Source organism: Acipenser ruthenus, chromosome 2 (genome assembly GCF_902713425.1).
Source record: "Acipenser ruthenus chromosome 2, fAciRut3.2 maternal haplotype, whole genome shotgun sequence".
NCBI classification, from domain to species: Eukaryota; Metazoa; Chordata; class Actinopteri; order Acipenseriformes; family Acipenseridae; genus Acipenser; species Acipenser ruthenus.
Genome location: NC_081190.1, coordinates 21,963,852 through 21,981,735, shown reverse-complemented (window position 1 = coordinate 21,981,735; position 17,884 = coordinate 21,963,852). Strand labels below are relative to the sequence as shown.

Below are 17,884 nucleotides of genomic sequence, written 5' to 3'. Positions count from 1 at the left end.
CATTGAATTAGGTGTGAGGCAGAAGTCCTTAGACGTGACATCAAGGAATTAGGTAGTGGATCAAGGTTCATCTCTTTTAGCTGATGGGAGTACATAATGCCATCATTGAACAGGAAACTGTGCTGGTTAGGGTTGTCAATGCAGGAAAGCCCTATAGAGTATTGGCAGATCTTGTTCCATTGGAGCATGCACATGCATTAGGTGTCCTAGATGGTATTGTGCTTTTTTTTTTTAATTTAGTTGTTGCCATTTTTTTTTTTAACCCATTTTTCTCCCCAATTTAGAATTGCCAGTTGTGTTATCCCGGTTCACCGCTGCAACCCCCCCCGACGAGTCGGGGAAACGGCAGCTGACACACGTGTCCTCCAAAACGTGACCCTGCCTAGCTGTTTTTTTCGCACTGCGATTCCACAGCAAAGCCACCAGACCTATAGTGCCGGAGGACAACCCAGATCTGAATGGCTCCACTGCAGACCCGCAGGTGCCCTATCAGACACAGGGGTCGCTGGTGTGCGGTGAACCGTGGATTGCCCTGCCGACCTAAGCCTTCCCTACCTGGACGGCACTCGGCCAATTGTGCGCCGCTCCCTGGGAACTCCGGGTCACGGTCGGCAATGACATAGCCTGGATTTGAACCTGCAATCTCCAGGCTATAGGGCGTATCCTGCACTCCACGCAGAGCGCCTTTATGCACCACTCGGGAGCCCCTTAGATGGTATTGTTAACAGAATCCAGAAGTTGTCTTTGGATTTGGCAGATTTTAAGTCTCCCAAGAAACCAGGTCCAACATTAATATCAGTGAATTTTGATGGTGCAGCTGTTGCAGCGCTACTAAAATAAGATATCCCATTTCTACTCCCATTCCACTGTGTAGCTCACAAGCTTCAGCTGGCAATTCTAGATGCAGTGAAAACCTTACCTGTCATTGCTCAGTTTGAAGAAACTCTGAAGTGGATTTTTACATTTTACTGGAATAGCCCTAAAAGGAGAAGAGATGCAAGAAATTGCAACAGTTATAGATGAAAATTTTGCCCACTTCAGCTATATTAAACAGGCATGATGGCTCTCAAGCAAAACAAGAGCCTTCAGTGCCATGCAGCAAAACCTGCAGGTTGTAGTTTTGCATTTGGTTCAAGCTGGCAGTGGCAGTGATGAGTCAGCAGCTAAGGCAAGGAAGTTCCTTGCTGAAGTAACTAGTGTCAATTTCATTAAAACACTCTACAGTCTGAGATATCGTAGAGCCAGTATACGGTCTTTCAGAATTCTTTCATTCTAATGACCTACTGTTGCTACATGTCTAGTCTGCAGTAGAGCAGTGTGTCTTAAGGTTAGTAGAACTCAAGAATGACTCGGGTGTACACATGCAACAGTTTCTTAAGATGTACCACCCAGAAGAAAGTAAGTTTGGGGATGTTTCAGCTGAGATCAAGTTGTCTGGTCACTGCCCCCCAGCAGCCAGTGTAACAAGTAATGTTAGACTTATTGGCAGCATGGACAAATACGTTGATGAAAGGTTTTCCAACTTCAACTGCACACCAGCTCAGGGTAGATTTTTATGAAGGATAAGTAGATTTTATGAGCATTTTGTCCCTTGGACAAGTTTTTTTTCAGAAATTGGCCACTCCTGATTGTGATTTATTATTAAAGCATTTATACTTCTAAAAAATGCAGAAAGATTGTGCTTCACTGATTTTAGTATCCAATTGTACTACCAGTTGAAAACAGCAAAGTTCATGAGCAGCAATACCCAGTTGTTGTTAACTGAGATTATATAGATGTTTGTTTACTCGTAACAGTAAGTGATAGTTCAGTTATGTTTATAGTCTGTTACAGTAGCTGATGTGTTCAGTAAAAAAAAAATACATGTCTGGTTATAGTGGATCTGTAGACTTTTAGTTAATATGAACTGTCTCAAACTCTGCATCATAGGATAGCTAGTATCTTGTGGTTAAGATCTGTTGAAAGAAAAAACCTTACAGATGGGGGTTGATCAATTATTCATGCTTCAATTAGAACGGCCTGTTTTTTGTTTCCATGCTGTTATGAGGTAAGCACACTTGAGTTTAATTATGCAGAACACCTTTAGCTGTCAAGATTTATTTACCTGAATTGAAATGCAAATTTTGCTGGTACTGTAGTTGAGTAGAAAAATAAAACGATCGCTCTTCCGAAACTGGCTATTGCAATCTACTGTATGAATCGTTAATAGATTTTCAGTTTTATGAAATAAAGAGTATTTACAAACTAAAAAAATAGCAACGGATATAATTGAGTCCTTGCCATTCTGTAAGCATGCTGCAATACACAATATATACAGGTGTACATCTTATAAGTGCAGGACTGGGAACAAAATATGTGACTTGTTTTCATAGTCTATTCTGTAAATAATACCAAAAAGCCTGTAGGCAGGCTGTGTTGAAGTGAGGTACCATACAGACTAGGAAAATAAGAATATTTCTTGAAAGGTGCAAATATAGTATGGTATGGTACTTGAGAGCTTGTCTTCCAAATGTGCCCGTCGGGTGAATTTTTAATGCACATCTTGTGGAGGACAGAGCCATACTGTATTTCCAGTACTGTATATAAAACTACAACAACATTAAATTATTAATGAAAAACTGTACTTGTACATCTATTTCCATGTTTAAGGTATTATGGAACCATGTTGTGGGAGTTTGTTATATGTTGTGTTTGGTGTAGAACATCTGGCCTGTTCCAAATGACACTATGTAAGCATAATAATTGGCGTGGAATGCTACAGTAGGTCTAAATTCAGATAATACTGTGTGTGCACTTTTTCAGACATTGTATGCAAATGTGGTTTTAGGACTGTAAAAGGGTAGGCTACATAGTGACCTTTTGAGCAGAGGTTTGATTGTAACTTGCATAATTTACTTGTGTTCATTTGTAGAGCTAGTTAATTTGACTTTAGAAGCCAATCATATACATTGAATAAAACATTCACATGTTTTAAAAAAAATACTTCTACATTGAACAGTTATCATGCTTTTTTAAATACCCATTGTGTATGTTTGTAAGTGATGCTACGTCCTGCTCTGTATTCAGTACCATATTAATCTTGTTTTTCAGGGGCATGATCTTGTGCAAATGAACTGTAGCTGACCTATTTAACATACTGGCAAAGTAATAAACATAACAAAATTGAGCTTACTCATGTCAATTGCTCTTGGTTGTTGCTTGCACAGTTTGCACTCTATTTTGGGCTCATTTGGGCATTACACAAAATATTCCTAAACTCCATGATGATGCTTTGCTTTTGTTGAGTCAGCAGTTGATGCAGAGAAGTTGATGAGAAAATGATTTAGCTGCAGCATCTATCTGTCCATCTGTTGGGTTGTGTAGAATGCCTGTAGTGTTCATGAAGCACTGCGTACACCACTGTGTCTTTGTCCCAGAAGGTTGTGCTACCATCTGAGAAAAAATTGTGCTGTCCTGCACTAGTGGCCATATCTGTATAGCTCATGTAGTTCCTACTGGTGTCATGGATGTTTTGAAATGGATCTAAAGGTTCAATTGAACATTGTGGCCTGCTTGCGATAAAGAGCATTTTGTGCTTCGAGTTAACCTTTCTCTTTTATCTCATTCAGGTATCTGCCACTTTTGCGGCAAGTTTAGTAACAAGTCCTGCCATTGGAGCTTACCTGTCTGCCAATTATGGAGATAACCTAGTGGTACTTGTGGCCACAATCATCGCATTGTTAGACATTTGCTTCGTCCTCCTGGCAGTGCCAGAGTCGCTGCCTGAGAAGATGAGGCCAGTCTCATGGGGAGCACCTATCTCATGGGAACAAGCAGACCCTTTTGCTGTAAGTGTGTTTGGAAGAACTTTTTTTTTGTCTAATAAGTACATAAATGATATACGATACACATCTTGGTTGTCTGAAGTATGTGACTAAACTGGCTTTGGAAATTGGACAATAGGAAACAAGAAACACAAAAGTGACAATTTTTCATGAATTAATAATTGCTCTTCATAGATAGTTAAAAGCAGCATAACAATTTGTGTGTGTGTGTGTTTTTGCTGTATTGTTTACAGACTTCTAATTTTATTTTCCAGTCTTTGAAGAAAGTTGGGAAGGATTCCACAGTGTTGCTCATCTGCATCACAGTGTTTCTGTCTTATCTGCCAGAGGCAGGCCAGTACTCCAGCTTTTTCCTTTACTTGAGACAGGTAACTTGACTTTGCTAGTGTTTCAAGAGAAATATTTTATATAGATGTTGGTTAGTGTTAGGAAAATGCCTTATTAGTTTGTTGTAACTTCATTTGAAATTTAAAAACAAACAAACAGATGCCTTATCGCAAGAGGAAATGCTGTGAGCAGAAACTTTCTCTGTTTCAGTGCTATCTTTAATTCTTAAATATCAGGACCGTAATAATGCAAAGTAAAATTTATATCCAGCTTTTTAGTAAAAGGTTACATTTTCAAGTTTGAGATCTTTGTGAACCACCTGTGTTTTTTGGATCAGTTTGAATTTGCAGTAATGTGGAAAAGATTTCCCAAGTAAACATTTGAACCTATTTTGAACAAATAGAGCTGTGCTTAAAATAAATGAATGAGAAGTCAGGATTTTTAACAGCTGAAATATTAATTTCACAGAGTCTTGTTAGGCATTTCAGTAGGATACTTGCCAACAAAAGCATGAAAGCTTTTGAGTCGAGTTGTGTGTTTTTTTTTTTTTTTTTGTAGGTCATTGGTTTCTCATCTGTGACCATAGCAGAGTTTATAGCTGTTGTGGGGATCCTTTCCATTATAGCTCAGGTATGTATAATATATGTTTTTTTGGAAATGTGTATACCTAACAGAAGACTGATTTGTAATGTGTTTCAAATCGTGTGGGCAATATCAAGGGATACTGTCTTTACAGTTGATAAACTACTGTTTTTCAATAGTTTTAATGTTAAATTGTGTTAGTTGAATATATCTATAATTCAGGGTTTCCAGTTTTAGGTGTTCATGGGGTGTTTTTTTTTTTTTTTTTTTAATATTTCAATGTTTATTTTTAACCAACTTCAGTCTCGGCAAAATTCAAGCTTTATTGGTTATATATGGCATTTTTATTTTTTAGCAAAACGAGTTGTAGTTTTTACAAAAAAAAAATCTGTTGAATCTGTTTTTCGTGTTAATTTGAATAGTTCTATCCTATACTGTATCTCTTTTTACAGCTTGGATATGTTTAGGGGGAAAACCAATCCTATTTTAAATGAATTTTTGAGTTCATAGTTTCCATGATGCGTGTGGCTGTCTTACCTTTTACAATGTGCAATATTTGCATACCAGCACCTTGATCTCGAAATGTCCTCTGCTAGGCATTTTACAATATTTTCACTACATGTTAACTGTACAGTTGGATGCAATCTCCATTAGTGGTGGGAGAAACTCTGCAAAACAAGATCACGACCATTTAGAGCCGGGGGGGGGGGGGGTACAATCAACACCAAACATGAAGAAACAAACTATATATGAACATAAAAATATTACACATTATACAACTAAATACAATATTAAATTATGTAAGGAACTCTTTTGCAATATTGGTAAAAAAAAACAAAAAAAAACATCTTAAACATTTTGGACAGTTCACCCACCCACCCATCAGTGTAGCGACTACACAAATGTCAACGTCACACTCCTTCGATTTTACACTGCTTAGCATTTCTTGTGTGAGCAATGTATGTGATGATGGACACTTTTTTTTTTTTTTTTTTTAATTGTTAAACTCTGGTTTGAAGACTAGCCTTTGTGGTGTTTTACTGGTGTTTATAATGTAAAACCTAATTTCATTTTTTTTGTGCCAATGGTGTTTTACCGGTTAAAACTGGGAACCATATATATATATATATATATATATATATATATATATATATATATATATATATATATATATATATATATAATTAACTAAAATGAGAAATACATAAATAAATAATAATTCTCAAAGGTACTTGTAATCTGTAATGTTGTTGTTGTTTCCATGTCTTATTCCCACAGACTGTGTTTCTCAGGGTCCTAATGAGATCAATAGGTAACAAGAACACTGTACTACTTGGACTAGGTTTTCAGATGCTGCAGCTGGCCTGGTATGGGTTTGGATCTGAACCATGGTAAGGATAAGTGGCTTTGCATGCTGTGAAGCTGATCCTTTGTAGCATATACAAATATATCCTGTGCATAGGGCTGTACAAACAAAAACAAAAAGTTTGGAATACATTCTAAACCAAGGTCTGATCTTTGAAAACATCTGCATGTTGTTTATTAACCACTTATTAGTTATGCTATAGTAATATTGTTATTGTGGATCCATTTGTATCCAAATAGAGAATTATTGGAAATCATTTAACATTTTAAAATATTAATTTATTTCCTGGATGCTATTCTATTGGATATGTATTTTCTTTCCTTTGAATGTTTTGTGTCTTCTGCTATTGTCATAAACAAGAAATTACATAATACAAATGATTTACATTTGTTTGCATTAACAAACTATATTTTTTACATTATAACCGTCACTCGTGCAACTATGTCCTCAAGTTGAATCGGCTGCTATGTGTTGTTAACCATTCAGAGAAACTAACAACGCTACAGACTTTCAGTTTTACTCTCTTTTTATTAATATACATGAGATGTCTATAGATTATATTTATCTTGCAGTATCTGAACAAAAACACTTCTAAATATACATATACACACACTGTATTTGAAACAGTCTATGTAAAAAAATATTTTCCTGGCACCTTTGCCCTTAAGTTGCCCACGTTTTTTCTACAAAAAATTCCATTATTGATACAAAAATTCCTACCCAGTGTCAATTAAAATCTTAAGGTTCACACTGCTACTCAGCAGATAGTTTTTCACCAGCTGTGGTGTGCCGCAGGATTTAAATAAAGTAACAGAAATATTTCATTTTACGTGGTAAGAGACAATTTGTATACTGCTGTAGCAGGGCGGCAGTAAGCCCTGCTGCTTTAAATGCATTTGTTTATTTTGAGAACGGGGTTCCCCCCTCCGCCCCTGGGCAGATTAGTTTTGTTTTATGATTTATTATTGTATTTGACGGCGAAGCGCCGTGTGTTTTTGTTTTTGTTTTGAAAAACAACTCGTGGGAATGCGTGACTGTCAGCTAGGTATTATTGAATTAGCTGGCAGTCACGCGTAATAATTGTACCCGTGCAGATTGTGGCCGAGGGGTAATAGAATAATTGCCAGCTAGTTAAACCCCTCGGCCACGGTATGTAAGCCTGCAGCTCTCTGCGCTCGGGGGTTGTACGAGAGGAGCGTAGAGAGCGAGGAGAGAGAGAGAGAAAAACGAAACTTAAAAAACCACATAGGAACAGTGAAGGCAATCTGCCCAGCCTGACCTGTGTATAGTTTATTTATTACTTTTGTGTTCGTGATTTGTTTTTGTTTAACTATTTATTTTGCTCTGTGAGCACAGTTTCTTTTTGTTAAAACCTTTTATTTATTTTTGTTATTTTTGCTTAATAAAACGGCGCGCCGCGTCTTTATTATTTGAAAACTGCAGTCTGGTGTCAGTATTTTTACCTTCCTGATTCTGTCTGACGTCACCGCCCAGCCACCCTGTCACAACTGCTTATAACATTGGACACACCTTTTTGAATTCATGATGGCCAAAAACATACCTTTCAGCCTCTTCGAATACATACAAGTGTACACACACACACACACGTTTCCTGCTTCTGAATATGTTAGTAATATATACTGTACATTTAATTACAAAACCCCCTATAGGGCAACAATACTAAAATAATATCGTCGATATATTGCTAGATGGTGTAGTGCATACTTCTGTTTTTACAGTGTTGTGTGTTTTTTTTGGTGTTTATCACTTTTTTGCATCATGCCCCAGGGTTATATCAGGAGGTGACCCATCTTCCAAGAGCTGTAGATTTTGCTGGTTATTTATCACAGTATTACAGTGCCCCCCTCCCCAATGGATTCTTGTATTAACCCACAGCTTCTTTCTTACAGGATGATGTGGGCAGCTGGAGCGATTGCAGCAATGTCCAGTATTACATTCCCTGCAGTAAGTGCACTAGTTTCTCGAAGCGCAGAATCTGATCAGCAGGGTGAGTAAATCAGAAACTGTTGCAGTTAATTGCCTTTTAAATTCAAGATGAGTTTATCAGATTTATACTGTCTAGTGGTGCAGTTCCAATACATGAGATATTGATAGTTTTATATCCAAAATTCTGTGAAGAAATACCATAGGCAGGTTAATGGAGAGTCTGGAACTTAACTGGTCTATGTGTAGTCAGCAAGATTTAAAATAACTTTTTTTTTTCCTATAATAACACTAAACCTTTTTACAATGGCAGTAACACCCATCATGGTGTGTGCTGTGCTGGCATATCACTGCTTCCTGACTTTGTGATACAGAGCTGCCTAATACAGTCTTTACCATCTAATAAAGAGCTGTGTCTCAAGGTCAGTCTTTGTTTGAGTATTTACAACATCGTGGATAACGTAATTGCCTAAATACATTGTATAAAATGGATTCAATTTGTTTGCAAGGATGGTCTTTTTTTTACTTGACATTTAATAACCGTTATCCTAATAAAATTGATAAGATAATGGAGAATACTAAATGTACTACACACATTGAAGCCTGGTCTTTTAGAAGGTTCATCACAGCATTGTTTCAGTCCATTCTTTGTATGTCTGCTTGCAACATGGTAACAGGATTAGGGCACTTTAAGTTTCTATTTATACATCTATAGGTGCCATACAATAGAACACAATGAAAGGGGAACTCATTGTTAATGCAATCTCTGCACTATCCACAACTTGGAAATTGAAACCACCACTTAGACTATTCGTTTCAATGTGGCCTTGTTGTATGGAGCTTAAATTCTGATTTAGTTTGTAACATGCTTTCTTAAATCGGGTTTCTGTGGGGGGGTGTTTCTATATAATATGTTGACAAGTCCTTCAGAACAGAGTCCTTGCTCAGCTTTTGCATTTAAACATGACAGGCTGTGTTTCATAAATGCAAAGCAGTGATTTACAATGGTCATTGCACCATCTAGTGGTGCTAATTCTGCTTTTACATTGGGAATTACATGTACTGTATTTGTTTTTGACATGCTTTCTTTTTTTAAATATACATTTTTTTTGACCAAATCTATCATCCTCCACAACATAATCTATAAATTGGCAATTATCTTGTGTGTGTGAAATATATGCTGTAGATAGTATCTTTTAATTTACAAACCTAGATATTTGTCCGGAAACACCCCCACACACACTCTTAGTCAAAAGATTAGGAACCTTTTCCATATGAAAAAGTGAATATGTCATTCCAGCAGATGCCTAATACAGTAGTTTATTAATATTACATGGGTTGTCTGCAGATGTAGACATATCCATCAATCATGAATAGTGTATTGGGTGATTTTAGATACACAGTGGGTAGTGTGTTCCTTTTCAAGTACCAAATGTAACCATTACCGTATGGGTGTTTACCTCCTAAAGACCCCAAAACCTGAATATTTTATACCAAAGCCGCTTGGCCAAGCCTATGACGCAGTCATGCCCGCCCCCGAGGGTATAAAGGACTGCACACACAGATCTCCGTGCCATTTTTCCTTTGAAGAACTGACCTGACAGGTGGAACCTGGTATCGGATAAGTACTTGTTGCTTATGACGTGTGTAATTTTCGCTAATTATTGTGTTTTACATAATTTATGTGATAAAGTATTACAGCATAAATACATTTTTCATTTGTGCGTATGTTGTGCACTGCAACCTGTTTTATTACGTCCCGCAGCAGCCTTGTGCCCTGCATGAAGCCAGCGTCTGAGTCGCTCCTTCCCAGGGACCAAGCAACATAACTCGGCTGACTTGTGCTCTCCTCACAGGCTGCTTGGCTCCGGCTGGAGTTAAATTAAAATTATTGTTAAGTTACGAGACGTTTATATTCTGAACTGTAATTGTGTTATTACCGTTTTCTGTGGAGAAATATTTCTCATTTTCTGTGGGGGGTGTGTTTTTTTTTTTTTTCTCACAGCTGCTGTAGCAGCGCTGAACTGGACTGAGATGCGTGCTTCAGATTGAGATTGCTTGCAGTATCATTCCACAGTGTCTCTGTGCCATTTTGGTGACTGCTTTGCATCAACATTATGAAGGCTGTTAGTACCTCTAACAAGCAGGCTTCCCTCAGTCTCGTGTGGGTACTGACTGTGTGGTTTTGCAAGTAGCTTGTACAGGTGGGCATCCCAGTGCTACCCATGGTAAAGGCGAACTGGTGGACCTGTACCGTACCAGTACTGAGGTCACCGAACCTGGACCAAAGTTACCGCACAGTACCAAACCGACCTGGTACCATCCTGTTTTTGACCCGCTACCGACCAGAGCTTACATCCCCGGTCCGGTACTAAGCCGTTCTTGAACAGCCCTGTTGCTGTCTTTAAGCAGACGGAGGCAGCACTTGTACAGTGTTACTGTACATTGCATTGCTACTTGTATAATGCCTGGGTTTTATCCCTGTGAAACATGCAAGGCCAGTCTGCCTGTAGAGGACAAGCACGGCAGATGCTCTAGCTCAGTGGTGTGCAAACTGGGGGACGTGGAGAGTCAAAGGGGGGTGCAACTATGACTAGAGGCGCGGAGAGTCTAAGGAGGGTGCAACTATGACTAAAGGGGCATTCTGTAATTTTTTTTTTTTTTTTTTAAAGGATAGAACTTTTTAAATAAATACATAAATGACAGCTAATTAGGCCAAGTTCTTACCTTTTAAATGAGCCGTTGACGATCACTTTAGGACTTGTAGAACCGGAGAAATTGTGTTTGAAGTGGCGAGTGTGTCAGTGAAACTGCAGTGAACAGGGGCACAGGAAGTGCACAGGAAGTACCTGCGGTTTGTCTTTCAGAGAACAGTGTACGAGTTCCGGGTCTTGCCATTTGGCCTCTCTAGCTCCCTGTGTCTTTTCGAAGTGCATGGAAGCCATCCTGTCCCCATTGAGACAGAGGCATCAGAGTACTCAATTATCTGGACGACTGGCTCATTTGTGCCCAGTCTCCAGCACAGGCAGACGCCCACACGGAACTGGTCACTGGCCATCTTCAATGGTTGGGACTTAGAGTGAATCATGCTAAGAGTCCGCTCATGTCTTCTCAGACAGCCTCCTATCTAGGAGTGTGCTTGGACTCCAGGTCCGTGCTATTCACGATGTCGGACGGCAGAGTACAGAGAACAACCGCCTGTTTAAGCGCTATTTTGGCTCAACAGAGTGTTCGCAGTAGTGACATTCCTCGGCCCGTGTTGAACCGCGACCGTCTATTGACAGTCTCTTCACTGTCTAAAAGCACTCTCTTGGTGGAAACGACCTGTCCATCTACGCCTCAGTGTAGCACTGGACAGTGTCACCAGAAGGGAGATCGTCACCACGTACAGACAACACAACAGTGGTGGCTTACATCAACCACCAGGGCGTGGCCCACAAGCTTTTGCTTTGGGCACACAAGAACCTCCTCTCACTGTACTGCCCGGGGTGACAAACTGGGCGGTGGATCTCCTCTCGAGAATTCCCAGCGCCCCCGAGGTGGTGAGCCTCATTTGGGAGAGATTTGGGAGAGGTTTGGAAGAGCAGGGATAGATCCATTGTCTCCTGTTGCTCTCCATAATAGGAGAAGAGGAACCACTGGCAGTAGATGACTTTGCACACCAGTGGCCGAGGCAACTGTCCTATGCCTTCCCACCACTTGCCCTGCACCCACTGTGTCTGGAGAAAATCAGGCAGGACCGGGCCAAGGTGCTAGTAGCTCCTTATTGGCCCAGGAGACTTGTTTTCAACCCTGATGCAGCTCCTGAGCGGCAAGCCATGGAGACTGTCCAAGCGTCGCGACCTGCTCAGTCAGGCACAGGGGACTTCATGGCATCCCGACCCATTGAGCTTGCAGCTCTGGGTCTGGCCCCTGAATCATTTGAGCCGTCTGGGTCTGTCCAATAGTGGCCGAGGCAACTGATATATGCCTTCCCACCGCTTATGGCAATGGTTACATTTCTTACTTGAAAGGGAATTATTATTATTATTATTTATTTCCTAGCAGACGCTCTTATCCAGGGCGACTTACAATAGTTACAAGATGTCGCATTATTTATTTATTTATTTATTTATTTATTTATTTATTTATTTATTTATTACATACAATTACATTATTTTTTTACACATTATTTTTACATACAATTACCCATTTATACAGTTGGGTTTTTACTGGAGCAATCTAGGTAAAGTACCTTGCTCAAGGGTACAGCAGCAGTGTCCCCCACCTGGGATTGAACCCACGACCCTCCGGTCAAGAGTCCAGAGCCCTAGCCACTACTCCACACTGCTGCCCCAGTTAGGCTAGTCTGGGATGTCCACATGGTGGTGGTTCATTTTCATGACAGGTTTTCTTTAATTTGCTGTATATCTTAAGATGTTATCAGACCGATGTAGCTTTAAATAAAAAAATTATGGATTAGGTAAACTACATTTACATGACATGAGTTGGGTGGTCACAAACTGTTGCCAAGAAAATACAATAATAATAATAATAAGCGCGGGATTGCGGGAATCGTGCATTTTCCAAGTTGCACCTGCATATCTGCAACTTTCAGTGCGGGAAAATCCTGCAGAGATATTTGAAGACACCAAGCTACTGTATTTTTCACCCAATTTAGAATGCCTGAAATGCTACAACAATCTCTAAGGAAGTGGGTGTCAGTGACGAAAGCACTATGAGCCGCATTTTGAGGAATTCTGGTTAAAATAAATAAATAAATAAAGAAAAGTAGTGCTGGATATTTTAAGTGCTGCGAGACTTTATTCTCTTGTACGTGATTCCTGGCCACTATCTTTAAGGATTATAGAAACTCAGTACACTGCAGTAAGTCAACAGTTTTAGACATAAAGGGGCGGTATCGTTGGAAAGCTTAGAAGGTCAGCTGCCCCCCCCCATGTTAATTTCATATTGATTCATTTGATAAGTTACATGCATGCAGCACAAACTATCCACTAGTTAAACATCCATAAATGAAAACAGTGAAAAACAGGTGAAAATAGGGCTGAATGTAAAGAGTTAAAGAAAAGCACCTTTTTTCTTCTGCTGCATGCAAAAACTACATGTCAGGCAATGGCAAAAGCAATGGAGAGTGCTCTGTGTCACAGGGATGAACAGCTGTTAGGTCTCCTGAAAGCAGCTTATTTTAAAGCAACACTAGTGTGAATGATGATGCAGTAAAATATATATTGTTTTTTGGCTGCAGCATAGGGGGGAAATCCCCCCAGCACACACAAATGAAATTCAAGCCCTGATGTAAATTTCAGAATTGAAGTAGTTTCTGGTGGCTGTCTGAAATTTATAATTCTGTAATTCACTTAAACCACTGTTGCTTTGTTGTAAATGACTTGCTGGCAATAATATATGTATATATTAAAGTTAATAAGATACTTGGAATAGTATTTATTTCCACTGATTTTGATAAGATAATATGCACAGACATGCATTCGTTTTTTAATTCCTCAGTAAAAAACATTAATTGTGGATCAAATAACTCCCTTCATATGGCTATTCCCTGCAGATTAAGTTATTGCCTCGAAACAAGAAAGTCTTAAGAATAAGCATTTACTTGTTTTCCCGGAGACAATTGGGAATATAAAACAAAGTGTGTGTATGTGTGTTTGGGGAGGGGGGTATTGTAGAAGACATACTTTGCTAGCATTTGACAAAGTGAATAACTGTTCTGATTTAGTACAGCATGTGGTTAAGTATTTGCTTTATTTCCTTCCAGGTGTTGTCCAAGGAATGGTAACAGGAATTAGAGGCTTGTGCAATGGCCTTGGACCAGCCCTCTATGGCTTCATATTCTTTTTGTTTCATGTGGAACTGAGTGAGTTGGGCACAATTGAAACTACGCAGGATCCAAATAAGGTATGTGACAGGACACACACACACATTTCATTTATGAATCTCTTTACTCAAGTCACATTCCAAAAGTATTTGGTATTAATAACAAAGGTGTGGAAAAGCAGAGATTCGGTGCGTTCTGGACCTCTTTTTTGTGGATGGACCGTCTGCGTAGATCTGCGGCACACATGACCTGCCTTGCAGCAGCATCTCAGACACTCTAGCGTGGATGTTTAAGCATGTTAATAAAACTAAAAATCTACCAGGCTATTGTATTAAATGCACTTCTATATGGCTGTGAGACCTGGACACTCTATAGACATCATGTAAAGGAGCTAAAGGATTTCAACATGCAGCACTTAAAAATCCTGTGCATTAAATGGCAGGAGAAAATCACCAATACCAAAGTCTTGCAGTGAGGTCAAACTATTCATTTTGAAGCACAGTTTATCAAGGCTCAACTTCGATGGCCAGATCAAGTGCTCTGTATGGCTGACACAAGGCTGCCGAAACCTGTCCTTTATGGAGAGCTAAAGTTGGGTAAACGCTCCGTGGGCAGACAGGGGAAGCGCTACAGGGACACTTGAAACACTCACTGACTCACTGGGAGGTAATGGCTCGAGACAGATCACTATGGCGATGTTAATGACGACATTTGGCAGCTGAAGAGAATAGAAAAGCAAGGAAAGCTGCTTTTCAACATCAAGTGGCAGCTGCATCAGGCCTCACATGCCCTGTATGTGGACGTGTATGTGCAGCATGCATCAGACTCCTCATCCACTTGAGAAAACATCATTTTAAACAAACTCGAGGTCAGTCGTCGTCCACTCCAACACGACAGCCAGCAACTCTAGCGTAGATGTCTATGACTCTAGCGCCATACGCCCAAGTTAAACTCCAAGTAAACTCTTGTGACTGTGTGTGTTGATGGAATTCTGATATTAACAACTGCACACCGCTTATTGACAACTTTATTACAAGTTGCCAGTGCTACAGAGCGCACTTGCATGATTTATGCACATACTTCATGCAGCTCTTATAACACACTGACTTCACAACTGTGTATTTCTGGCAGACTGAGGCAGAATCGTGGCTTTGAAACTGGTTAAGAAGCTGCACGCAAAATTGAGATGGACTTACAGTGGGAGGTGGTACATTGTAAAAAGCAGACAATGTTGGAGAAGTTATTATTTTAGAATTGTGTTTTTAGAATTGATTGTAAGTACAACACATTTTTTATGTTTTGCTTTACTCATTGTAGGGACAAGTGTAGTACATTGTTGTGTAGTACTATTTAAGCCTACTCTTTTTTGTGTTTTGTTTTACACACACATGAAGTAAACAGTTCTAGGTTTGGGTTTTTAATATGAGTCAGTCAAGACAATAAGTGAGGCAAGGTTGGATTGTAAGTATGACTTTTTATATATTTTGTTTAAATATAGCTGCTGCAGTAAAATAAATTAAATAAATGACAGAAAATGTTTTTAAAGTTAATACCACATAGTTGCGCTCTCTGTGCGGGTTGCTGATTGCTGCATAATCCAGTTTATATCCTGGCCGTCATATTTGTTTAGCCTACATCGTCGAGTTGAATTTGTTTGAATTTCAGAAAGTCATATGACAGTGGCGATTTAATCACCGTTTTAGTGTTTGGAGCATCTTTCTTTTGTAGTATGTTTTAGCAGTTTAGTATATTAAGCAGTCCCGTCCCCCCCCCCCCCCCCACATCTCCCCTGCATGCCTCACAACAGAAAATGGTGTTGCTTTGAAAAGGGGTGGGATTGACAGTAATGCGAACCAATCACATGACAGAGACTATTGCCTGGCAGAGTAAGGATGTTAGGGCAATCTATTTTTCCTCCTAGGATGAGGTTTTAACTAATCACAGACCAGAATTTCCAACCACTGACAACCTCAGTAACCCGTTACTGCTTTTCCAATGACTTGCTTATTTTCGATGTATGTACAATCTAAAAACAATATAAAACACAGGATTAACATAATTCTAGTAATTCATATTATGCAAGATTTATTGTAATTGTTTTGTAAGCTCCATTCACATTAGCATATTACACCAAGAGCCCAATATTGCTTTATATTTAAATGTCTTTATTTTTACTTACAGAGTTCAATTATCCCTGGCCCACCATTCCTGTTTGGAGCATGTGCAGTTCTTCTTGCTTTCCTAGTTGCCTTATTTATTCCTGAACACAATAACCTTGCTGTAAAGACTTGCAATACCTGGAAACACAGCAGCAGTGTCGGCAGCACCCAGAGCATGAACCCACTCCCGGGCAGTGACGAGGACATTGAGCCACTGCTGCAGGACAGCAGTGTGTGAAGGCAGTTTCAGACTGTCCGAGATCTATTACAGGATGGAAGCATCAAGACTAAAGAATCAGGTTATGGCTGAAGGCAGAACAAGACTGAGAATGTATTCTGAACTCTTTGTCTAATCAATATGTCTTACCTGCAAATCTTCAGCAATGTTGAATTGTTTGAAAATGTTGTTATATGGAAATCTTTCTGAAACTTTCTAAGGTTAAGTGGTCTGTAATTATTATTATTATTATTATTATTATTATTATTATTATTATTATTATTATTATTATTATTGTATATTGTTACTATTTTTGTTTTTGGGGAAAAAATAAACAAAGGCAGGTGGAGCAAGTCGACATGTACCAGTAGCAATCATTTCAACTATAGACTTAATAGGCTCTTGTGGTTTGTAACAGTTCCCTAATATATTACATTTTGTAGGGATTGGCAGTTAAGATTTGCACAGGAGCAACTGTAAAACCTCTTTATAAACCAAACTTGTCATTTTTTTTGTTTAGTTTTTTTTTTTTTTGCTGGAATTTGATACATTTTATGATGCTTATTGAGGTATAGGTTCTGCTTGAACTTCTCTAAACTCCCTCATTGCGATTGACAGAACACTGCCACTGTTCTATTGTTATTGATGGAAGCCAACATATGTGTGTCTTTATACGTCCAGCTTTAGCCTTATAACAAGTCTTGACTACATTATATTTTAATTTGGTTTGTATGTAAGGCTCCATATCAGCAATGTATTCTGCAGCTAGAGAGCACTTTAAAACACAGCTTATCAAATGTGTTTTCTGATGTATCGCATCTTGTTTCTTTCTACACCTTGTCCTGCTTGCTGTGGAGTGAAGAACATTCTGTGTTTGCGATGATGGTACAGATGGTTACATCAACATATAAAACACTATGCATTATTATCTACCATTGTATCAATCAATATTTATATTGAATATTCTACAGTGATGACTGAAACCTAATTTTTTTTTTGTGATTTCTTTTCAATTGGTCTCTTATAAGCCACCAACTCTAAACTGGAAATATATATAATATATAATTAATAATAATTAATAATAATTATATATATATATAATTTAAAAGTACAGAGACAACAGCAGCTCAAATACATCTAAGAAACTTCTTGCAGAAATGTGAGGTTGTTGAAATGTGCAAATGAGATGCAGTGTGTTTTGTAGCTTTTAAATACTAACACACAAACATTTTCTTTTCTTTTTTGTAAATGGTAATGTTCTGATGTTTTTGGAAGAGTTTTATATTGAGATGTTTTACACATGCTCAGTCTGGATCACAACTTTATATATTTTACTGTACTGTTTTTTCTGATGATGAAAGGCTTGATTTCCTGCGGAATAAATGCTGTCAAGTTTAAAAAATGTTTGCCTTTTTTTTTTTTTAAAACATATACATGCACAATATCTTAATATATACAACCCTAGTGTCTGGCTTACTATCTCAGTTTTTTTTTTAATCTTTAGTTTTCAATCTCTCTTATTTTTGAGTATGTGAAATAATTTGCAACAAACTCTGGCCAGCCCCAATTTTCAATGTCTCCACAATAAAACAATTTGTGTAATATCTGTGCTGAGAGAAAACAAATAAACAAACT

General features: G+C 38.6%; 1 protein-coding gene across 2 annotated transcripts in view; it reads left to right on the top strand.

Moving 5' to 3' along the window:
- Positions 1–17,651, top strand: part of LOC117971934 (hippocampus abundant transcript 1 protein-like) — a 30,926-nt gene extending 13,275 nt beyond the window's left edge. For both annotated transcript variants that reach the window (XM_058991969.1, XM_058991959.1), the window contains 7 exons: positions 3,609–3,827; positions 4,079–4,192; positions 4,710–4,781; positions 6,012–6,124; positions 8,010–8,107; positions 13,814–13,953; positions 16,055–17,651. In XM_058991969.1, coding sequence (XP_058847952.1) covers positions 3,609–3,827; positions 4,079–4,192; positions 4,710–4,781; positions 6,012–6,124; positions 8,010–8,107; positions 13,814–13,953; positions 16,055–16,270 — 972 coding nt within the window. In that variant the 3' untranslated portion in view covers positions 16,271–17,651. The remainder of the gene's footprint in view (positions 1–3,608; positions 3,828–4,078; positions 4,193–4,709; positions 4,782–6,011; positions 6,125–8,009; positions 8,108–13,813; positions 13,954–16,054) is intronic.
- The last annotated feature ends 233 nt before the right edge of the window (positions 17,652–17,884 follow it).